Raw genomic sequence first — 24,651 nt, 5'->3', positions numbered from 1 at the left:
TCCAGAAGCAAAATCTTCCATTAGCAATGAGGCAAAACCTCCCTGTAGCGCAGCGCTTCCATCGGGTGATATCATTCAGCTGCTGACAAGACAAGAATGTCTACCTAATTGCTCCGGACCTCCATTTTTTCGTGCATTCAAGTGTTCATAAGGGGCAGCATGTATTTGTCTCAAGCAGAACAGAAAAGGGTTTAATGATACAGGTTTGATAGTTTCCTCTGGCCTAGTACAGTATGTGGAATCAATACGCAGACTCAAAGAAGGGCTGAAAACAATCTATGCAATCTATTCTTATGAAATGTCAAATGTGCTGGAGGTGTTGCACTTTATAATACACCACTGTGAAGACCGGATTAGGGGTCTCAGGGTCTCTGTTACTGGGCACGCCATCAATCATGGGATTTTTACAACATCACTCAAAGTCATGGTCTGTTAACTTGTACCTGTATTTCCTTTCTTATTCTCTCCGATTATGTTCCACATTAAACCCCGGGGGCTCAGCAACATGCCAACGATTACTCACCACGCTGACTTTGAAGGCATAGAGCAGGTCAAATGGCAACGCAGCTACCAGGTCGATGATGAACCATGTGGTCAGGTAATGGATGCAGATCTGCCGGGCGTCAAAGATCACCTGGCCCGATTTGCTGACGTAACTTGTGCGAAAATTAAAAACAATGTCTGGCAGGAGAGACAAACAAAAAGAGTTTAGTTCCTGTAAATGCTGGTTATTAAAATAACATATTTGTATTTACAGTATATTCGATTCAGTAGATTATAAACAGTGTAATTCTTAGCTCCGCAATTCTGCAACTAACCTATGATGAACAGTATCTCCACTGCGATGTCACTGACAGTTGTGCTGCGGGTCAGGTCATCATCATCGCCAATGAAACACACATTGTATGGCACCGTCACAGCAACGTAGAATGTGGCAAGAAGAATCAGCCAATCCCAACCAGCTTTGAACGTGCTGTAGTGAAGTAAGATAAATTTGGACTTCTTGGCATCTGCTACCTTGTACTCTGGCAAAGCGGGCGGATCCCCAAACACATTCTGGAAAAGAATACATAAAAAACATGAGTGATTACACAGCAATACTTTGTTAAGTCCACTTACTTTGTTTTGGTGGTCCAACTCCAACTAACTCCAACTAAAAACTTGCCTGCATTTTGATTGGTTAGTTAAACGTATGGCTGAGTTGTATTTAATTAGCTAAAGTATGTTTAATTGCAATTTAACTACTGACTAAGTAACTAACTGATTGATTAACTTAAAATGCTGGTGGGTTAAATTACAAAAGGCTGACAAATAAAGCCGCTAATCACAAAGGCTACTTGTCAATTGTCAACCTAGCCCGCCAACTACAAGAAGTTTAAGTTTATGCTATTTGTCAAGAGCAAAAATAATCATATCACTCCTGTTGTCCAACAGCTTCACTGGCTTCCTGTCAAATATCACATAGATTTCAAGAGTCTGCTTGTCACCTTTAAGGCCCTTCATTATCTAGCCCCTTCCTACCTGTCCGAACTCGTTCATATCTACACACCCTCCTGTACTCTTAAGATCCTCTTCTGCAGTCCAATTCACATCACCATCTGCCCACTTGACCAGTAAGGGTTCTCCCTTTCCACCTTCAAATCCCGTCTGAAAACACACCTTTTTAAGCTGGCATATTCAGTCTGATTTAATGGAGACACACATATGGACTGCACTGATGACGACTTTACACCTAATATTCATAATTACAACTTTCGTCTAGTCATTTTATTAACTTCTATTGTATATCACTGAATCGTTTGATTTTATGATCTATGGATACATTGCTGCTTGTCTTTTTTTTAACTGTGTCTTGTGAGGTGTCCTTGAGCTCTTTGACAGGCACCTCTAAAGAACATGCTATTAATGTTATTATTATTATCCTTGTGAAGCTGGCAACTTTACTTTTCTGATAAGCGCTCCTCGCTCTTATCAACCTTCAGGCTGCAGCAAACAGTAAAAAAAAAAAAATTGGTACGCTACCTGCCTGGCACCAAACAGCTGACAAAGTTAGTCAACTAGCTAGTGAACTTGCTGAACAGCCACATATTTCCCTTGGTATAGTAGGTAAACACCAAAACAGAGTTAAAGGAGAGTGACTTTTCCCATTTGTCACATGGATTCTACATAAATGAAAGCTTTGTGTGTGCTTAAAGTGCATATAGGGTCTTTGCTTACAAAAAATATGATTATATGCAATGTTGCCAACTCTTTTCCATTGAAAGTAGCCAGCACCAACCAAAAGTCATTCATGTTGCCAGATGATGTAATTTTTTTTGCACATTGGTGAAATCATTGTGCATTAATGGAACCATTTAAAAACTTCCCTGAATTAGATTCAACGGAAAAATCCTCGACAAAACATTTGAATGGTACGAGAGCTATGGCACTTAGAGGCTACTATAGTGCACCACTTCTCGGGCTTCCAATCCAGAGAGTGAGAACGTCGACGTAACCATAGAAACTCAGTACAACTGAACCCTCACTGTGAGTGGTGTCTCCTCTCCTCCTGCCTGTCCCACACCTACTGCACTGCGCAAGAGGAGAGAGGGGGAGAGACTCGGTGCTGTTGGCAGAGGACTCCTGGAATGTGATCACTCTGAGCAGCATGCGTGGGAATTAATTACAATATAATATATTTCTCTCTTTTTCCCTGATGGTCTTAATAAGTCGCTTAATGTGTCGCTTTTTAGAAAAAAAGTCGCTGAGAGGGTCTGAAAAGTCCCTAAATCTAGCGAGGAAGTGCCAAGCTTGTTGAGCTGCCACCAAGTGGCCACACAGTAACAGGTTTAAGCTTCTGGTTGTCTAAAGAGACATTAGAGCAGCTAGACCCATCATGTCTTGAAATCATTACACTTCTTAAAGACATATTCACTGTATCCTGATTTAATATCTGTTTTTCTTGTTACAAAGATCTTTGGTTTCCGATTACATCAGATGGGATTGAAATGATGCTAGAAATTGATGAATCTGTGATAGAAAATGTGATAGAAAGTGTTCTGTGTTCCCCAGGAAATATCTTGATGGGTTGGGTTTTATGTTCTTAGCAATGTTTTTTCCTATATCAGATGTTAAGTGTATATTTCCCTGGGTCGACATGTTGAAATCACCCACCCACAACTTATAGCCTACTGATGTTAAACTCCTTGGATCCTATGCTCTCAAATTTAAGTATTTGCAATTCTTCTGAATCACCAGGAAGACAGTTGTAATGTGTTTCTTATGTGCTATGTTAAGGGAATATAAAGCTGGGGAACATAGGAGCTTAGCAACCTGGTGCTGACTCCATAAAGATGACAAGATTATAATCATCAGTTACGTTTTGTTTACTGGAGAGCGACACTCTTTCATGACGCAGTATTTCTCCTCAGCTCCCTGCCCTTAGGTTGGCTCGACTGCGCTTCAGTAACAGCACTGATCTACTCACTTCCTATACAACAGTCCGCCCACACTCACTCCTGAATGATCCTCCAACACGTTATATCCTGCCCTGTCATGTGAAGTACCTTGTTGAGTTTAATCTTGCTCTTCTCTCTGCTGTGGAGGTGACCAGAGATGTGGTAGAGCACCGTGCTGCTCCGCAGACGACCTGAGCTGAATGGAGAGCCTGTTTTCACCCTGCCGCGCCGTCGCTCTGTAAACACACGCGCACATAAACAAAAGTTAGTACACATCCCCCCTTCAATACTTTACCCCCCAGGGTTAACTCCTGATGACTGAATCAGTCATTATGCTTGATGAAATACATGAATAAGAAAACATGAATATGCATCAGGAAGAATGCATCATTTCTAAACAAACTGCACCATTTCTGAGTGGAACTGTCATTGTGCCTGTGTGAATGTCACAGAACATGTGCTACCTGTTGTGATTCACATAATTCAGCCGTAAATATCGGTTGATGATGTCTTATTGTGTAAACACTATCTCCAGCTAAACAGTGCAATTTTCAGCTTTGTAAGCTGCTACTGGGGCAGTGAGGCTGTTAAGTGGTAGACTCTCTATAGTCAACTGCTACTGGGATGGGTTTGTGTGTGTGTGTGCTTGCTGGTGTGCTTGTGTGTGTGTTTCTTCCAAGTGTATTGTAGCAGACAAAGTTGATAGCATTCAGACCGAGGAGATGGGTAATAAGAGAGGGCACTTTATTGCTGCCGGGTTCTGAGTCCCATTCTCTCAGTTGTGAACCCACAGGAAGGGACTAAGGCCAGATTGGCTTGAGGGGGGTTTAACGGCAATAACAAAGCTGGGGAATAGAAGTGATAACTGCTTTCGAGTGTCCTTTTGAGAGTGTGTGCGCTCTGTGGTGTTTGTGCGGGCCACAGACGAGGCGAACAGACAGGGCCCATCCATAACATGGCGCAGCCTTGGGGGACGCGACACGGTAGGAGCACAGAGACAGAGACATGCTTATTTTTAGATCTAATGAATTTCCCTCTGAATTTATAGCCCGTCTTGTGGGGGTGGAGGCGAGGTACAGGTGGGGAGGGGTGGATGTTGTGTGTAAGGGGGGAAGCTGAAGGCATGTAGGGCAGATAGAGGAGGTGGGAATAGATATATACTGTAAAAGCAGCTGGATAAGATGAGAAATAGAGGTGATGGGGAGAGGGAAAGGACAGAAAAAGGAGAAAGCAGAGAAGGTGAGGAGGGGAGACAGGGGCTGGAAAGAGAGGAGGCTGTTGACGCCGGAGACTGGGTTTCCCACTTTTGCGCACACATGTCCAGACAGAGAGCTAACTGGGTCACATCCGAGGTGTCTGTCCTTGAAAGGCTTCCCCAGCGTGGATGGAAATGCCCCATTGATGTCATCACATCTGTCCCCAAGTTCTCTTTTTAAACACCTTTAATCATTAAGTCTGTAATCATTGATAAAATTCTTATCTACACACTTAGTAACTTTGTTGTTATGCAAGCCAAGCTTCCTTATTTAGTCACTAACTCGTCTGCACTGACTTAAACGAACAAAAGCAAGCACATCCTTTTCTACTACTGCACTGAGAACGGCATGAAAATGCAAATGTCTTGTGAGAGTCACAGGCATATTCTAATTTAAACAAGCTTGTCAGACCCAAACCCATTACAGTGAGGCGTTCATCTCTGTCTAAAGGCATGCTGCATCAGCCTCTTTCCTTTTCTATGAAAAGCATTTCATTATGTGAGCAAAAATAACTTTCGCTTTCTGCTTCCTGTTCTCCCTTATTTACAGTAATGAGAGTAATTAGGCAAATCCAGGGGAGGCAGACCCGAGATGAGACAAGTCAGGTTTGCTGACTTCACAGACACACACATACACGCACACACTTTGACCTTCTCTTTTGCTTTGTAGGGGGATTCTGGCTTCAGCTTAGGTGTCACCCTTAAGGTAAACCTTTGAGGAAATTGATTTTGGTGGAAGAATTTGCAACTTTGCTTCCTTTAGTTGTTCTTTGTGTTTACAATGATGGATATAATTAAAAGAGGAAGGGTCTGTCTAAAGACATCTGAAATCATCAGTATATCACAGCCAATGCTTTACCTTTATCTTAAGAAATAAGAATAGGAGATTTCAAAGGGTCTATTACAAACTATACAACTATAATTAAAATAATGTTCTTGGATTTCACAAAGGCATGTTTATTTTTGCTATTTTGGCTCATCATGCTGTACATTTTGATCAACCCTGCGTTGTAACAATTATGTGTATATATATTTCTACTTTTCAATGGCAAAGAAGAAGAATCCAAAAACAGAGAAAACTCTTGATGAACTAAATTATGATATCGCTGCGTTTAACAATAGCAAAACTAAATCAAAACATCCTTTTATAAACTCTCACACAACTTGGGCAGTATAATCCCAGTCATATTTATCCAGTCAAAAACACTAAACACACACATTCCCAGATGCACTACTCATCCATGCGTGAGACTGATGATGAAGAGGTGTTTTAAATTGTAAGGTTTTCATCAAACTGCTTGTGTCTGGGGAGTATTAAGCACACAACTGGATATATGAGACTTGGGTAATGCTGCAGGATCAGTGTGAGAGTTTGCGAATAGCTGTTTTGGTATAGTTTTGCCGTTATTAAACATGCACCCCTATAACTTAAATTCATCAAGAATTTTCTCAGTTTTTGGATTCTTGCTGCAGTGGCATGTGGAAAAACAAGTTCTTATCAGAAATCTAAAGTAACACTGGGTGAGTCACTGACATATAAATGATCATTTTGTGGGTGAAGTATTCCTGTAAGAATGATTCATGGTTTCAAGGTTATGTTGAGGCACTCAAAGTACTTTGGCCCAGGTTGGAGAAAGACTGTTGTCTTAGATAAATTGAGAAAAGGTCAACAATTTCTTGACTCCCACGACAGGACGTATTTTATTTATTAACAATTAACCTGTGTTTTTGCTGACTAAACCCAACCCTGGGCTACATGTCACAGTTCTGCACTTTGCAGCTCCATCATCCTCCCTGACCTTCACAGTGCTAGCTCGCAGGTCGCACACTGTTCAGACAAAGTCTGGCTTCTGCAGTTCTGTTATTTATTCCATCCTGCCAGCAGATCTTTAGTCAAAGCGGTGGTGCCAAGGTCTCTGGCTGAGTTATCTTAGCATAGTGATTACATGTAGGTATAGAATGTGAACCTGCTAACAAAAGTAGTGTCAGAGCAGTTTAATATATTCAACATTATGCTTGCATTTGGCTGTGTAGTCGAGCTAGTTTGCTGTCTCTGTTAAGCTGCTGTCCCACTCTACAGCAGGAAACAGCACTTCAAAATAAAAGCTCTTTGGTGGAAATTCACTGTGCTTTAAAATGAAGGTTTTTTTTTATTTTTATTATTTTTATTTATTTATTATTATTTTTTTTTTTTACAAACTTTTCACATCTGCAACCCACTTTTGGACCGTGACCCCCCAATTGGGAATCACTGCTCTATATTGGCGGCATGGAGGTGTAGTGGTTAGCACTGCCTCACAGCAAGAGGGTTCCTGATTCGAATCCAGGGTAGGGGTGGAGTTTGCTTTTTCTCCCCGTGTCAGTGTGGGTTTTCTCCAGGTACTCCAGCTTCCTCCCACAGTCCAAAAACATGCAGGTTAACTGGTGATTCTAAATTGTCCGTAGGTGTGAATGTGAGTATGAATGGTTGTCTGTCTCTATGTGTCAGCCCTGTGATAGTCTGGTGACCTGTCCAGGGTGTACCCTGCCTCTCACCAAATGTCAGCTGGGATAGGCTCCAGCCCCCCCGGGACCCCCAACAGGATAAGCGGTTACGTAAAATGAATCAACGAATGCTCTATATTGTTAATATATTTATGTTAGGACAATTAAATAATGATTTCGAAATTGTTTCGTTGTTTTTACATAGATATTTGATTTTATCGTCTTTAGCATCTTGTTTGGGACGGCAGTAGCTCAGTCCATAGGGACTTGGGTTGGGCACCGGAGGGTTGCCTGTTCATGTCCCCGTCCGGACCAAAATATGGAGCGTGGACTGGTGGCTGAAGAGGTGCCAGTTCACCTCCTGGGCACTGCCGAGGTGCCCTTGAGCAAGGCACCGAACCCCCAAACCGCTTGGGGCGCCTCACCAAGGGCAGCCCCCTCACTCTGACATCTCTCCACTTTGTGCATGTATGGGTCCTGTTTGTGCATGTGTGTGTCTTTCGGACCTGTGTGTAATTGACAAGCAAGAGTGAAAACATTGAATTTCCCCTCAAGGGGATTAATAAAGTAAATAAACTTAAACTTTAAAAGCAAGAGGTAGAAGCTTCTCAGGGCGATTTCATTGATGGAGTTGGTTCAGCTCATGGTGAATGCTTGCAGCTAGCCCAACAGTCATATGCCTAGCCTAACTTTACAGCTTCATTGTAGTGGTGATGTTGAAGTCATGTGACCGTGATGTAATTTGTTAGCCTAACATTAGGTTTTTACTTCTGGCGATTACATGTATGCTTCAAACATCATAAAAATGGGGTTCGTTTGTGAAGATTTAAGGTTAAGGTCCATAATCCAGTGGGAAAAGTCCACTGGCTTTTTAGCGAGGAAACCAGGCGGTGCTAACATCTGGGCTGACCTACAAAAAGAAACTTCATCTTTACGGCACTCTATATAAATGTAACTCCGATGAGACACGGTTGGTTTGTTCAACCCTTTTGCTGGAAACAACAAACTAACACTCACCTTCAACACGTAGCAATCAAAACAGATTTTGTGTTACACTGGACAGTGTGTTGGTTTTGTCTAAAGCTAGCACTATTTTAGCAATTTGGTCTGGTCGCAGTTAGTGATGGCCTTAACAGGACCAAAATCCACACGCTAAACAAAGAATAAACATTTGTGAGCTTTATATAATGAGTGGGCATTCATTCAACAACTACACACCTCCCACATACATATGCGCACATACCTTCCTTCTTGTCCTCTTGGATGGCTTTGGCTTTAGTGTCGGTGATGTCCTTAAATGAAGCCAGAAAGAGCACCACGTCTCCCTTCTCATTCTTAATTGGCACAATGTCCAGCAGGCACCAGAACAACACAGCTGAAAAGGAAAAACACTCTTATTAACACTTTTATACACCACCTCTGAATACACTCAGAATGGATTTACCATGTGTGTGTATAGAGCAACAGTTCCACAGATTCCCAGGCTTATTAGTAAGCCTATGTGCAGTTGGAAGTCCCTGGGGAGAAGCAGAGCCTTTAAATAGAGCAAGTCGCTGCTCCCCAGGCACAGCAAGAGATGAACCCATCTCTGAGGTCTCATCTCCTGCTAAATGGATTGCTTTTCAGAGGAACTGCTGGTCAGCTTGTGTGTTTCTGCACCAGCGTTTGTGTGCTTGTGCTCATTACTGGCTTTCAGTTAGATTCATCCAGAAGATATGAAAATAAACTTCATTCTACAGTCTATAATTTAAGTTGCTGTCAATATTCTTATATTAACACAGATTAAACGACAATATTTATGTGAAAGGGGTTGTGTGTAGTTCTCCGTATTAACTTTATTAGGTGATTATGTGTTGACAATGTGTTTACAGCTTATTGTGGTGCACCCAAGTGGCCAAAACAAATCCATTAATGGAGGTTTAACTTATCTAATTAACTCAGAAATAAGTCAAACTAAATCTCAGCTGTTGGATGTGTTGCCAGGAAGTTTGGTGCAAATGACCACGACCCCTGGAGGATGGTGACTTTGGTCATTTCCATTGCCTGTCATCTAGTGCCACTGGCTGCGTTAGAATTTCTATCAACCTCAGCTGTAGGTTGTTACATAATACTAATATAAATGCTAACTTGCTAACTGCTGCTGGGCTTTTAAGTAATTCTTCAACCCCAAATGATATTTTGTGTATTAATTACTGACCCTGTGTTATGTTGAATTCGGGAGGAAGACTTTGTTTTTCCTCCACGGTGAATGAAGAATCCAAAAACTGAGACAATTCCTGATGAACTGAAGTTGTAGGGCACACATTCAACAACAGCAAAGCTATAGTAAAATATACTTTTCTAACCTCTCACACAACTCGTGCAGTATAATCCATGTCTTATTTATCCAGGCGTACACTCAGTACTTCCCAAACACATGCATTTTTGCTAAAACCTTATGATTTAAAACACTTCTACATAAACAGTACAATGCACAGACAAGTGGTGCATATGTGCAAGATCATGCCACGTGCTTGCTCTTGCTCACACTACTTGTATGCGTAAGTGGTTTAAATAGTAAGGTTTTAGTGGAAATCCATGTGTCTGGGAAGTACTGGGCATACAACTGGATCAATGAGACTTAGATTTAACTACATGACTGGTGTGAGAGTTTGTAAACGGCTGTTTTGATATAGTTTTGCCATTGTTAAATCGAAATCCCTGACTTCATTCATCAAGAATTTTCTGGCATACAAAGTGTTCTTCCTAAGTTCAACGTGACATGGGCTGAGTAACGAATACACAAATGATTATTTGGTGGGTAAAGTATTCCTTTACACGGACACGGTTCTCAACATGGAGCTGGCTGAGCTGGTGGCTAGCAGCTAAACAATAGTGATAGTGCCGACAGAGCTAACCGTGTTAACATGCGCTGTATAAATAATGGACTTAGCTACCATGACATCACTCAGTGGTTTGTGGACTGTCTTTATTAAGCATTTCTGCTATCACCATCTTGGATTTTGGAGCCAAAAATGACCATATTTGGGTGAGAGGCTGGTGTTTTGGAGGAGTGAGGGGTGGATCCAAGTCAAAAAGAAGCTGAGAACACTATCGGCAGACAGCCTGTCACCCAAGCTACCTCGCTCTTAAATATGCGTAACCTTGGACTTTACTAACATGCAAACAGGTGAATTAGGAAAATATTTCACCCCCATACAGAAGTTATGGATGTTTAAAACTAGCTGTAAAGCCCCAAACCATTTTTTGCACCAGGCTGTAAACATGTAAACATGTTTATTTCTGCTGGACATTATATAGTTGGACATTTTAACATGGGTGGCCTCAAGTGGCCATTCAAGGAACTGCAATTTTTGGCATTTCACGTGTTGGCTTCATTTTTCAGCCTCAGAGGTTGCCACCTGGGTTTTAACCACTAGAAGATGGCTGCTACGCTTCCACGGCAACACTGTCCCAATATCAGCAGTAACCGCAGTATGAGCCGCAGATAAGCGCAACAAGCTAGCCAGTGGGATACAGACATGCACTGACATGCACATGTGGCCAGACCATCTTATGACACCTTGGATGACAACACACAAAGAGGAAGCATGACTTAATTTTCTGCTAAAGACACACTGACTCCACTGTATCTTTAGCAAATAGTGGTTGCTACTGTATTAATGCTCTGAATGTCTCACACACAGAACCTTTAAGCTGAATAGAAGCATATTACGCTATTACACTGCACTCTTTTGCTACGGTGTTGTGAACTGGGAAACACTTAAATACAAGTCTGACAGCACATCAGTGAGCCTGACAAGCTGTGTCTGACTTGTTCTAAGCATGCCACTGTACAGAGGATCTATCTTTTCAGTCTGGGTAAAAACATGCCCCGTCCTCTGGCATAAACTTTGGAATTCTGAGGGCTCTTCATGTAGGGAAAGCAAAATTATGTTGAGCATTAGAGCGTCTCAGGGGTTTTAGTCTTAATACTAATTAATTAATCATCACAAATTCAGTCTAATCCACATCATGCTGTGGCATATGCACGACAGTGTCACTGGTTTTTCATGTAGAGTTATATTTTATGTTGTCTCTTTCGTAGTTTGATTTTTTTTTAAGAATTCCTTATTTGATTTCATATTTTTTGTCATCTTTTATCACTAACCTCAAATGCTTGTTATATAGCACAAAGATTTTTTTTCAAGATGAATGTCTTTAAAGCAGCAGTCATGGTCTACCTTTCATTCTTTTCTATTTAGTGACTACAAATGAATCACTGATTATGAGGGATTTCCCACGGAGTTCCCTCCCATCACTCCCACTCGCTAAATCTTCCGTGCCTGGTGATGATGACTCAATCACACTGTTTTTGTCTGTGTGTGTGTATGTGTGTGAATATCTGCATGTCTGCATGACAAGGCAGCACTATCAAGCACACAGCGAGAGAAAGAGCGTTCCTGATTGCGAGCATGCAGCTTCCTCTTTTCTCGGGCTGACAAACGGGGGACAAAACGAGTCAATCAGCTACGTTTACTTTCAGGACTCCGCTGTGACAGACGGAAAGAGGGGGATGAGATGACATAAAAAGGTAGAGGCAGGGATAGAAAAAAAACGGCAAGATAAGCATGGGAGACAGACAGACAGACAAACTGGCACAAGCAGTACTATGTGAACATGGTAAAAGAGGTGAGTGAGAAGAGAGAGAGAGATAGAGGGAGATGAAAGGTAACAAAATGAAAGAGGAAAGTGAAAGAGAACAGAAGGGAAAAGATCTGGATCTGGGGGATGTGGGGGACAGGAATGACAACAAAGCAGTAGACAGAGTGGTGTAGACAGTCACATCTGTGGTGGTATTAGTTGAGCTGTATCTCTGCAAACTGCACTGAGTCAACTATGAAATCTGCTTTATAAATCGTAGAAAAATCAGAGAAGTGGCACATCTCACACATACACATACCCCGATACCTGCAGGAGTCATTTTTACTGTGTCATCGACAATCCTTTCAGATGTTGACAAAGGAAACTCACTGCAACGTCCATTCTGTCCAACCTGATTTCATCCCTGTATATTTTGCTGCTTGAAACCCCATACGTTACTGAAATGAAGCCCATGGCATATGATAAGGAAGGAGTCAGCGGTAAGGTTTAGGCTGAAAAACTTGGTCATGCTTTGGAAAACAAGCCGGATTTTGCTAAAAAAAACAAAAAACCAAACAAACAAAAAAAAAAAAACACCCTGCTTTGAGTGGCACAAACGCGGTGGTAAGAAAAGAGTTAGCTGTAAGGTTCAGGCAACAAAACTACTTGGTTATAGTTTGAAAATGATTGCAGATGTCGCTACAAAAAACCGGGCTCTTAGCGGCACAAATGCCACAACTGATGCTGCTGTGTGCCAGTCTTGAACAATGGTCTCCTGAATCAAGGTCCCCTCCCATGCTGACCACCCTTCATTCTCTTTAACCTGCATCTGTTGCTCTGAACGTCCGTCAATGACGTGGATGTGTTTACAGTGGGGTTGTTGGAGAGCCCGGTGCATCTCACACATCCTGGTGCATCTCACATAGAAGCTAAACTGCCCAAGCAGCATCCTTGGGAATGAGACCAGGCTGTTCTGCCTATTAACAGCTGTTTCCCCTGTAAAAACAAACAACTGATCTATCAGAGCTTAATATGTAGGATTAAAAATGGGCTCCATAAGCTAGCAAGTACAAGTTGCTCTAAGCTGACTTTCTGATCATCATCAATGCGATGTGCAGCCGCTTCTCTGAAACATGATGTTTCAATTTCCATTTTTCTGAGCATTTAAAGCTATGTTATGCAGGATTTTCCTAAAAAAAAACAAACAAACAAAAAAACATACTCATACAAAAAAAAAAAATCACTCTCAATCATTATGACCCACTAGAAGTGTGTGACGGTGTATTTATCTGCAGAGACCCTGCCCTCTGCCCTTATTTTCTTATTTTCTACTGACGTTTGCTGTGTTCACAATGTTTGGGCAGTAGTGTGTAGTCCCCAACCAATAACAGTGCACAGGTGAGGATGGGACTGTGTAGAAAGGTAGTGATCAGGTTGTAGCAGTACTCATCCAAGAGGAAGCTATGGACATTCTGGATAGACTGCAAAAAATATGCAAATATAGTGATGTGAAATGCCAAGCAAAACAAAAGTAAATCTGGCTTTCACTTTGGTTGATGAGCACTGGAGGAGAGGATGGGAATGAAGAGTGAGGGAGAGCTGGCCTGTTTTTTGTTGGACAAATTGGTGCCAGTGGTTAGCTTAGTTAGCTTGCTAAAGCATGGGCTTTTCTATTACAACCATGTAACGTTGCTAATATAGTACAGTAGCTTGCAGTGCACGCACAAGCAGTGAAGGAAGATAGGGCCAAGTTTGAATGTTGTGATCCTAAACAGTGACAGTGTCTGCACAATATACCTTTAAATATTTCTTGTCCTTGTCAAGAACCAACAAGCCCTAGAACAGCTACAAAATGGACTTAGAAGAGAAACTATTTCATCAACATGTTTCCAAAGTCAGGAATGAGCTTTTAATCTCTCCTCACAGTTGTGTGAGCTCTGCAGAAATGAGAAAGCATGCAGTGCCGACAGTGTATAACAAATAACTGATTTCTCTTGATTTGAGACAGAGAGACTGCAGAGAAATTCTCCACCAAAACACAAATGCTGCCAGCTTAATTTAAAAAAAAGTTGTGTAGATTCACACAGCTGAATCTACTGCAAGAACATAAAGTGGAGAAAACTGCAATGACCATGCAAGGGCACATGGCACCATCCCACATCACAGCATGCATGTATCCGCTGATGCCTAGATGTGCTCATTATTTTCGGCCCTATTTTGTGTGCTGGCCAGCTGGCTAATCAGCGAGGCACACACCAAACCAAACCGCACCACAGCTAGCTACTGGGCTCAGTGTAATCGAAGGAGACAGGGTTCAGGAGTCACTAGCTGACAGCTATGAAAGTTTAATGCGTTTGAGCGTTAAATAATAACTGGAGGACTTATGTGACTGATTGCTTAGTTTAATCACCTTTTAATGAGAATGGGCCAATAAAAAAAAGTTATACTTCCATTAATCCAGCCATTACTTCATCTATCCATGGGTCCATCTGTGCCAATTTAAATGTGGCTTCTTCAGAAATAGCCACATAGAACTGCCATCCATTTATGGAATGCACAGGCAAAGTCCAACATGGTAATCGCTCTGTCTGTGCACTCTCTAATGGCTGTCTGTGCTTGTCTCCTTCCCTTGGTTCCAACACTTAATTGGTAAATGGTAGAGGAAGTCACAGAGTCTGGTAAAGTGACTAGGTGTGAGTGCAAAAGAGCAGCAAAATGATAAATGAAGGGAGCAAAGATGACAATAATTGAACAGTCAACTCAGACACACCTCAAAACCACAACAAAACTGGCTTTTCACGGCCTACCTGTCTTTTTGTAGAACATGATCTCATCTTTAAACTCCTTTCGCTCCTCCAGAGCATCGTCAATGCTGAGGATGATGCCTTCGCTGGTCTCTGGCCCATACAGGAACTTACAGGCACAGCTCTTCTGCATGACCTCGGCCCGGGAGAAGCCTGTGAGCTCACAGAAGCCATCAGAGCAGTAGACGATAGGAAAGCCCTTCGACACTTGTGCATTGGCCAGGATGAAGTTGCTGTCTGTAGGAGAAAAAGGAAGAAGAGGTGAGGTGAAGACAAGAAGCTGAGGTAACTATCCAGACTCAGTGTTTTTTGGGTCCCTAAAGGAATAATGAGCAGCGAGTTTAGCCCAGATTTGCTCAATTCACAGCTTCTTTTAAAAGGGTGGAAATACACTGTTAAACTTCCCTGTTTAACATATCTTCACACTGAATGCTGTGGCATAAAAAAATAACATCCAATGTGTATTTCTGACTCTAGGCAAGAAGGGAAAATAGTAAAACTCCCCACAGACTATAGTTTTAAACTATTCATTATTTGTGCTTCTTCAAGAATCCCTGGAGGTCTCAATACTAATCCCTGAACAACAGATCCATAGCACTACAAATATCTGGCAAAGCAAAGTATAAATGCAATTAACACTGATAGTAATAATTAACATTACCAAGGGAGGTTGTGTTTTTAAGCTTCAATTAAACATAAAACATGCTGTAATTTTGTTTTGGCCAATTGGGAGCAGGACAACAAGCTGTAAACACAACACTGATATATACAGATAAAAATTTTAGCTAATAGTTGTGTATTTGTCACATGCAGCAGGGTTTGGCAGCAAACATGGAGCAACATTAACATTCATTTGGAGTCGTGTTTCAGGTCATCAGACAATTTAAGTGTAATATTCTCTCTCTTTTAGCTCTGTTTTGGTCTCCACCACTCCCTAAAAAATAGGGATAATGTTTATTAGGGCTCAGGAGGTTGTGTAAATGGGTCTATCTGAGCTTTTTGCTAAAAAAACCCCAGCCTGCTATGACTGAAAAGGGAGTTGATGAGAGCAGTGAGTGAACCAAACTGTACATTTCTTGGCCATTAAACCCAAAACAATGAGCTGAAAGATGCCAAAACACTAAGGGGGAAGTTACCTGGGTCCGGACCTTTGAATCCACCTGCTCAACCAAGTTAGAGTTGAATGATTCGTCTGGCACTATGACATGAAACATGGTTTCTTGGTTAAAGAAATAAAATGAGTGCCAGAGGAGGTCTAACAATTAGCCAATCAGTGCCATGGTGGTGCACCAAAACCACTGAGTAATAACAACAATGGCGGCTGATCTAAATTGGCATGTCTTCCCAACATTGCTCGATACTGTGGTTTGTTTTTACTTTGCTCTGCTCCACTATTAACACCCTGTCAACAACAACAGGTATGTTGGCATGGCTACGCATCAGTGATGACTTAAAATGATGTTGGATTCCGGAAGATATGCTGGTCTCTAGTGATGGTTTGGGCAAATCGAATCCCCCTCCTCCACCAAAATTAGTTTGAGTGGTCAATATGTCAGACTGAAGATGGAAACAGAGTGTAACAAACTGTGTCTGATATCAGGTAAAAGGGGAAGAGCAGAGGGTGGTGGTGGTGATTCTCTGTGGGATGGTCATTTCACATACTCATTTGATCCATTGTAATTATAAATATTGATAGGAGTTCATCTCAGATGTTGCACCGCCAACACTCTGGTTGCGAGACCACTGCTTTAACCTCTCAGCTCCTGCCACCCACTTCCAAAACTTCAGATAACAAAAATGGAAGCAAATTCAACTGGTCAAAGGGTGCCTCTCTGACTGTTTCATTGAATCACTCTCACTCGCCACTGGGGCTGAAATGTGACTTGTGAACACAGGCTGATGGGATCCTCGGCTCAGGTAGATGAAGGCCTGTGTGGGCTGCAACATGAAGGTCACCCACCTCAATAAATGACTGATTTATCTGGAAACTGAAGTGCAATGGAATCATACTCTCCAAACTCATTCCCTTGTGTCAAGAAACTGACCCTGCATTCATAATACTTTTAGTGAGAGCTGCAGTAAAGAGAGGTTAGGTGTTAAGGAGAAATTTGGATAAAGAAAAGAGGGAGCATGAGTGGAGAATCACTGAGGAGTGTGCTGGAGTGATGGCGGTGAAAACAGAATCACATGAGCGCTGAAGTCGATCACAATTAATTAGACTTATTTGCGTCTAGCTCTCAATACCTGGTTGAAGTGGACCAGCTGTTTGTACCTGAATCCATCTATTATGACACACAAACACACCCACCCATCCACACAAACAAACACCCACAGAGCCAATGAAGTGCAGGATGATGCTGAGCTGTGCTGACAGACAGCTAATGTTTACAGTACAATGTCCATCCTACAAGACAGTGGACGATTATGGTTTGGCAGATTCTATAATGTGCATGGAGTGTAGGTGTGTGCATTCGCATTTGAGTGTCAAACCACACACATATCTAAAGGTACATGTAGCATTAACCATTTCTACCCAACACATTTGGAGACATTAGTACAATAACAGTAAATGAATGAGTCACACACACACATTAAGCCAAAGACTCATATACAGAAACACACAAAGCAATGTGTACTTGTTTATAATCACTGCATGAGACATCCTGCAAAGCGACTTGTTTCAATTACATTTCATTACAGAAATCAATTTTCTGCATCAATAATTCCTTTTTCCACCAACCCCCGTGTTTAATCATTTTATGTTGTACGTCAGGCTTTGTTGAGGGAAACCACCTTAGATTTGAACAGGGAATACAACGGCAGAGAACCAAACCCTTGTAGGCGTCTCTCAAGAGGAATGAGCAACATGTTCCTCTTCGTAATCCCATTCAGCGATCAACAATTGCTTCTGCACGGTTGCACACTCGCAAAAATTGTGATTCATGTCACTTTCAGGAATGTGGGAATAGAGGAATTACTCCGCAATGATGTAATAGTGAATAAAGGATCATTCTGCTGGGTGGTATTTACAGCATTTCCTTTGCTTATACTCGCAAATTTGCTCAGATCTGGGGACACAGCATCACTGCAAAGTTTTACTGAAGGGGTTTAGGCTGGTCATACTCTACATTTTGGTCTACAGTGGCAACAAATCTCATGAATGAACCAAAAACTGAACTGACTGTCTCTCTCAGCCCTCTGCCCATTTGTTTCTGAAGGTGTAACTCTTCAAAAATGGCTCTTAAATATAGTTTAAAAATGATGAATAATTTCCTAATGCAGCTGGGCACCATAGTTTTAAGCAAATGTTACTCAGACAGGACAATAATGTATTTTGTGGGGACTGTTTTCAGGGTCAGATGTGGTGCTCTGAGGGAGTATGTCGAGCTGTGCGACACTGTATTTGGGTTTGACTCCAAATAAAGCACAGTGCCGATGTTCACCATAATGAAGTAACATGTTGCCCAGTGCAAGGTGTGGCTTAGTTGTGTTTTTAATGTATTTTTGATAGTTTTTGGAAAACAAATGATGGTCTATGTGTCAGGGAAATAATATCAGGCTTTGGCTACTCACACAATATTTGTTAATAAGATAAATTCATTGTTTTTTTTGTGTCTTTTCTTAGGATTTGTTGATATTAAGAAAAACACATGATATCACCAGATTTAAACTTTGAAAAATTATTTAAAAATTTTTGCCATCTGTTTGATATGCTGTACTTAGCAAAGTAACTGAGGAGATCTGCAAACACAAACAGAGGTTGGAACGGGCAAAAAACACAAGAGAGGTTGTATAAAAAGCATCATAACCACCAGTTTAGTCAGATTATCCAGCACTTTGTTTGGGCATAAAATTGAAAGTGAGCATATCTAAGATGTCAGTAATAATCACTCACTGCACAGGTAAACCATGTGCAACCATAATCGATGTTTCAAGTGGACAGTTTGATTGATTATTTTACAACTCACCTCCATTTTATCTTCTAAATAATCTGGCTACCCTGGAGGCCTGATCATCTCACTCTCGTCCCATCGGACTCCTTTTTATGGATATCGCTGGGTTCTCACATCTCAACAATTAACTTGGTTCATACTATTACCAAAATTTTTGATTTTGGGGTGTACTGTCCCTTTAACATTTTTTTTTAAATCATAGTCAACACAGATGACTCAAACGCAGTGATAGTGATACCCCTTCATGAAAAAGAAAAACACAAGAATGTCATGTCAGCAGCAATACTCTGACTGCATGGCCCAGACAGATGGTCAGAGCGGGTCTCAGCGTTGGGACCGGCTGTCAGACGTGAGGCCCCTCAGGCTCGGGGTAAACAAGAGAGAAACCGAAAGGACTGCTGGCCTCTCAGGGACCTGGAGCAAAGGCCTGCAGCCTATCTAGTAGCAGCTCCCCAGTGCACGAGAGGATGGTGTTGACAGAAAACGCATGTTAACAGTAAAATCCACACCATACTGTGTTTGACGGTGGATTACCTTGGTTGGGTAGAATTGACTGATGTGCTGTATGGTGTTTGGGTGTATCCATGTGTCTATAGAGGAAAGGCAAGGTGATGTTAGCTTATACCTAGTGATGCAGATTGGAACACTTGTCAAATATATGCTGACTGCATAAATGAACACACAACCACAAGTAGAAGACATAAGACATAAGACATGATAAATGCTATTGTTATTATTGTACATATTAGCATGTTGGGTCTGTGCATCCTTTGTTCCCAAAGCATCAAAAGTGTCCACAATAATCAAGAAAGTCAAGACTTTTAAGATTGAAAAGTGCAACCATTGCTTTGTAATCGTAAAGGCCCTTAAAAGTCCAGCGTGCAGGATTTAGTGACATCTAGGGGTGAGGTTACAGACTGCAACCAACTGAAATGTTTCCCATGTGCCTAGCATGTGTAGGAGGACTGTGGTGGATGATGCAGAAACAAAAATGACACGATCAAGAGCCGGTGTTTGATGTGTCCCTTTCATGCTACTATAAGCAACATGATGGACTCTGTGGACGAGGACCGGCTCCACATGTAAATATAAACAGCTCATTCTAAGGCAACGAAAACACAATGATTCTTGTAGTGTCAGTTGATTATAAACTAAAGAAGACACAGTCTTGAATATTATATTCCATCTATGCCAATAGATGACCCCAAATCCTACACACTGGACCTCTAAGATCAAAATCAGCTTTTTGTATCAGCAACGGGGTCCCACATGAATACACAATAGCTTACAAAGGTTGGAGCTAGTTTGGTTATTCCACAAAAGAGATTTCTGCATTTTTGTTGTTCTGGGTTCTTTCTCACTGGTTTAAACTGGATGGGACTTAGCTGGAGAACAGGGTGATTTCATGCACCACTGTAATGACAGCTGTGGGGTTGATGGGTTATGTTGCCAGGCCACTGTCAATCACATCCGATTGAACCACACCTCTACAGTCCTGATGAAACCAAACTGTGTTTTGGGGTGTTAAATTCCTTAAAAATATGGGTGCTTCTTAAGCTTTCACTTAAAGGGATAGTGCACCCAAAATTGAAAATTCAGCCATTATCTACTCACCCATATGCTGATGGAGGCCCTGGTGAAGTTTTAGAGTCCTCACATCCCTTGCGGAGATCGGTGGAGGGAGCGCCAGCACACCTAATGGCGGATGGCGCCCCAGACTAACGTCCAAGAACACAAAATTGAATCCACAAAGTATCTCCATACTGCTCGTCTGTAGTGATCCAAGTGTCCTGAAGCCCCAACATAAAAAGTTGTTTCGAAAAACATCATTTGAACTCCGTTTTAAGCCTCACTGTAGGCTGTAGCTCTAACTGCTTCTCTGTGCTCCGCGTTCATGCTGATCTCTACAAGGGATGTGAGGACTCTAAAACTTCACCAGGGCCTCCATCGGCATATGGGTGAGTAGATAATGGCTGAATTTTCATTTTTGGGTGCACTGTCCCTTTAAGCTGGTGTTTATTTAGTCCCACATATGTATTGTAATAGAGAAATGCTTTAAAAAACTAACTTTTTAGGAGCTTGTGAATTCTTTGATTAATTGTCGTCACACCATTTGATAATCTCGGCACAAAAAAACAGGCTTTTACCATTTTCCTAACTTTTAAACTAAATTTTTAACTTTGTCCTTTGCACCAATTCCCTTATCCTAACTATTCTCTTCCTTTTATTCACCTCCTCCTCCCTCCTACTGCCCCACTTTCCCCTTCTCCTTCCTTTCTTTTGCAAATGTACCAGCATTACACCCCCTCCCCTGTAATACTCCCACCTTTGCTCCCTTATTTCTTTCCTCCCTACTGTATATTCCTCTTTTTTCACAATCACTCCCACTGTCATTGGCTCTATCCCTCCTTCCCTCCCCTACCTCCCTTATCAACCTTTGCTCCTTCTTTCCCTCCCAGCTGTTCTTGATGTCCCTCCTACCGGTTTGGATCTCTCCACCTAATTACTCTTCATCTCCTCTCTACCCTTGGAATTCCACCATACTATGCCTCTTTTCCCCGATCCATTTATTTCCTTCACCCTTTGCACACGCTCACCTCCTTCCCCACCATCTCGTCGAGAGCATCATCCGTCTACTTTTACTATCTTTGCCCTGCACACGAAACTCTACTTAAGGAAAAGTCTGAATCATCTCTCCTTCTGAGTCCTTTTCAGATTTCATCTCACCGTCTACCACTTCACCCCCACCTTTTATTTTTGTTCCTTTTTTCCCCCCACTCTGGATCTGCTCTCCTCTGTCTCAACCCCTTCATTACTTCCCATTCCTTGACTGTATCTCCCTCTCCATTCGGAATTTCTTTTGGCTAATTGCTCCGGTGTAGCAGCCCATAGATCATCTCCCCTCATGCTCACACTATTGCATGACAGCTGCTGGAGAAACCCCACAGGGACACAAGAGGAGGAGCGGAGAAGGAGAGACAGAGACAAAGAAAGAGGGGAGGGCAGAGGAGGAGAAAGGGCAGGGAGAGAGGAATGAGAGCAGGGGGGAAAAAGAGAGGGGTGGATACGGAGCCTTCTTATGCAATAAAAGTCAACTCAAGTGCTTTGTAACTGTTGGTGAGCGAGTGGTTTGTTGAAGCATGTGTGAGCTATTAATAAAGGGTAATTTCAAGTGTAATTATACCATCAAAGCACCAGCATAAGACAGCTGTTTCCTTCTGTCAAAATGTATTCCTTTTAGTGGTTTGGAGATTTGTGTGAATGAACAGCATTAGTGGTTTGGTCAGACACTTATATTACATGACGGATGTTCATGTTTTCCTGACAAGTGACCCCTTGTGATCAAATAATAACTGTTTTCCTCTGAGAAGCAACAGCAGAAATACTCTTTTTACAGCATCACAGTTGGCACCCTGCCTTCCACAAACAGTCAGCATCTGTGTTTTGTATGGTAATGCTGTTTGGTCTGGTGGTCCACCATATCAAATCATCTATTGTGTGTTGTCATGAAATTTGGGACAAAGATTCATGACCCCCAGAGGATGAATCTCTCTTACTTTGATCCCCTGGCTTCTCCTCTAGTGATACAAGAGGTTGACATTGTTGATTTTGACTGAAGTAGCTTAACGATTATGATGAACTGCCATGAAATTTGATATAGACATTCATAGCCCCCAGTGGATAAATCCCCAAAACTTTGGTGATCCCCTGATGTTTTATCTAGTGCCACCACTAGATCAAATCTATCAGTTATTGTGTTAAATATATATTCACATCTATCTCAGATTTGTGCACTAACATTCATGGTTCCCAGAGGATGAATCCTACTGTCTTTGGCAATCCCCTGACTTTCTGACAGTAAACTTTACAACTGCAAAGCATCACTATCTTAGCATTGTCATTTTGAGCATGTTAGCATGCTAAAGTTAGCACATTACTGAAAGCACCACATTGCCTAGTTCACACAAGGTGCCTTTTGTCTTGATTTTCCACTTGCCAACAGTTTTTGGAGCGCCCTGACAAAGAGGCAAATCAGCAGAAGCTTGCCAATGTATCACAGATGCTCCTCTGATATCGAGAAGGCTACATATCTTGAACTGTCAGGGATATGTTGTTGAGTTACAGTCAATGGGAGTGTAGGACATGGGTTGAGAACAGACACAAGCACTGGGCGTTGTTGTGCTCTCAAAGGGGTGTGTGTGTGTGTGTGTGTGTGTGTGTGTGTGTGTGTGTGTGTGTGTGTGTGAGTGCTTGAGAGGGAGAGAAAGACTGACAGACAGACAGAGGAGAAGAAGAGATGGAAAATGGATTCACTTTTGCATGCAATATTTCTGTAAGTTATTAATAACCTAATCAGAATGCTGCTTTGTCACTTTTTGACTTGCCACCCAAACCCATGATATTTTTCTGAACCCATACATGGTCAACAAACGGGACCCATGGGTTGTGGGTCAACCTGCGCATCACACACACTCATAGGGGATTCCTCCTAGTGAAAGTGTAGTGTACTGAACCCCTGTCGCCGGACAGTCATGCAGTGAGGAAACCACAGCATCTTCAAGACTCATGATAACAAGACTGAAAGTTGTGAAATGTGAACAGTACAGTCTGCTGATTTTAAAAGTCTTGTAGTGTGAACTTTAGTGGTGTCACATTCCTGAACAAATCTTTCTTTTTGAACAACTCTTAAAGGGCATTGTTGGCATGAGGCAGGAGTGAATGAATCCAAAACCTGTTTCAGTATGGTACATGCCCAGTTGTGCCCACTTTCAACTGTGAGAGACATTCTGTGAACCAAGCAGTGGTGAACCAGTAGAGTCAGGTCACTTAAAAAAGCTGCTCTTCACATCACTAGTGAACTTACTTAAATCCAACCTCACAGAGATGATAGTAGCTCTGTCATCCCAACAATACAACTTGTTATGTAGTTTAGGTTGGAGGACTTGTTGGAGTTTACTTTCTCAGCAGGTCAGTGCTACAGTAACTAGGTAGGTTGCACCATCAGGTACATTCCTTCACTACACCCACCCAACAGATGGAATAATGGGGAAGAGGTGAGTGTTCATGTTACCTTGTGCACACACTGCTTTGTCCCAGATTTGTGATTTTAAACGCACTCCACAAATGCTCCAAATGCACATTCACCAGCTCCTAGACAGCCCCATGACACCACCTAGAGTAACCCCTGAGCTATTTACAGCACAGCAATTCATATGATGGGTGAGCAAGCACACAGAAGCAACGGACACATAGCAAGAGAGATAGAGAGAGAGGGAGGGTAGCAGGAACCGACAGAGAGACGCAGCAGGGGTAAAAAAAACATGATGTCAAAGCAGGTGTGAAAGTGAAAGACGGAGGGGCATGTGGGCAGGTAAGGGGAAAGAAGGTGAGGCTGAAATATACACCGAGGCAGACAGATGAGGGTGGGAAAAGGACAGAGGGTGATAGGGCGATGTGAAAAGTTGAAAGTGAGCGAGATGGAGCCGTGAGAGGTGGAATGATGAAAGATGGAGATGGAGTGTGGTAAAAATTGGCAGGGAAGTGGAGAGATGGATGGAGAGACCCCCTCACCTCTTTGCCAGAATTAATACCAGCCTCTCAGAAAACCGCAACAAAGCAGTCACATAACCACAAAAAAAGTCGCCCCAGAGTTGCCATGGTAACCACTGACACACACCATAGCAACCAAGGTTACAACTGTACAATTTGTCTTGTATATTGAATCTAGTCAACACACGGAATTATATATGTCACACACCAACGTCTCTGTGCTGTATCAACAAACTGTAGGCACCAATTATTTATATTTTGTGTTGAAGTCAGAGCATACACACATTTATAAATGCACACACACACACACTGGACATGCATGGACAGACTCAGACAGCCAATCAAACAGAGGTACTAATCCTCTCACACCATATAAGTGAGGAGAGAAAATCATTAGACAAATCCACAGCCTTAATCACTTCTGTGGTTCTTTATCATACAGTCCCCATGGCTCACACCAATTGAAACATTACACCAGCCATTACATTCCTGTAATTTGCAATACCACCTCCCTGACTTTCTTCTCTGCCTCTTCTGCTTGGTGT

At 42.0% G+C, this 24,651-nt stretch overlaps 1 protein-coding gene across 1 annotated transcript in view; it reads right to left on the bottom strand.

Moving 5' to 3' along the window:
- The window catches only part of kcnh8 (potassium voltage-gated channel, subfamily H (eag-related), member 8), an 82,159-nt gene that overhangs the window by 30,382 nt on the left and 27,126 nt on the right, over positions 1 to 24,651 (bottom strand). The window contains exons 2-6 of the mRNA XM_049601476.1: positions 14,607 to 14,840; positions 8,420 to 8,551; positions 3,546 to 3,673; positions 819 to 1,056; positions 524 to 681 (exon numbers count right to left, since the gene is read on the bottom strand). Of these exons, the coding sequence (XP_049457433.1) occupies positions 524 to 681; positions 819 to 1,056; positions 3,546 to 3,673; positions 8,420 to 8,551; positions 14,607 to 14,736 (786 nt within the window). The 5' untranslated portion in view covers positions 14,737 to 14,840. The remainder of the gene's footprint in view (positions 1 to 523; positions 682 to 818; positions 1,057 to 3,545; positions 3,674 to 8,419; positions 8,552 to 14,606; positions 14,841 to 24,651) is intronic.

The sequence above is a fragment of the Epinephelus fuscoguttatus genome, linkage group LG17 (genome assembly GCF_011397635.1).
Source record: "Epinephelus fuscoguttatus linkage group LG17, E.fuscoguttatus.final_Chr_v1".
Classification (NCBI taxonomy): domain Eukaryota; kingdom Metazoa; phylum Chordata; class Actinopteri; order Perciformes; family Serranidae; genus Epinephelus; species Epinephelus fuscoguttatus.
Note: the sequence above shows the minus strand (reverse complement) of the source record. Positions and strands in the feature narration are given on the sequence as shown.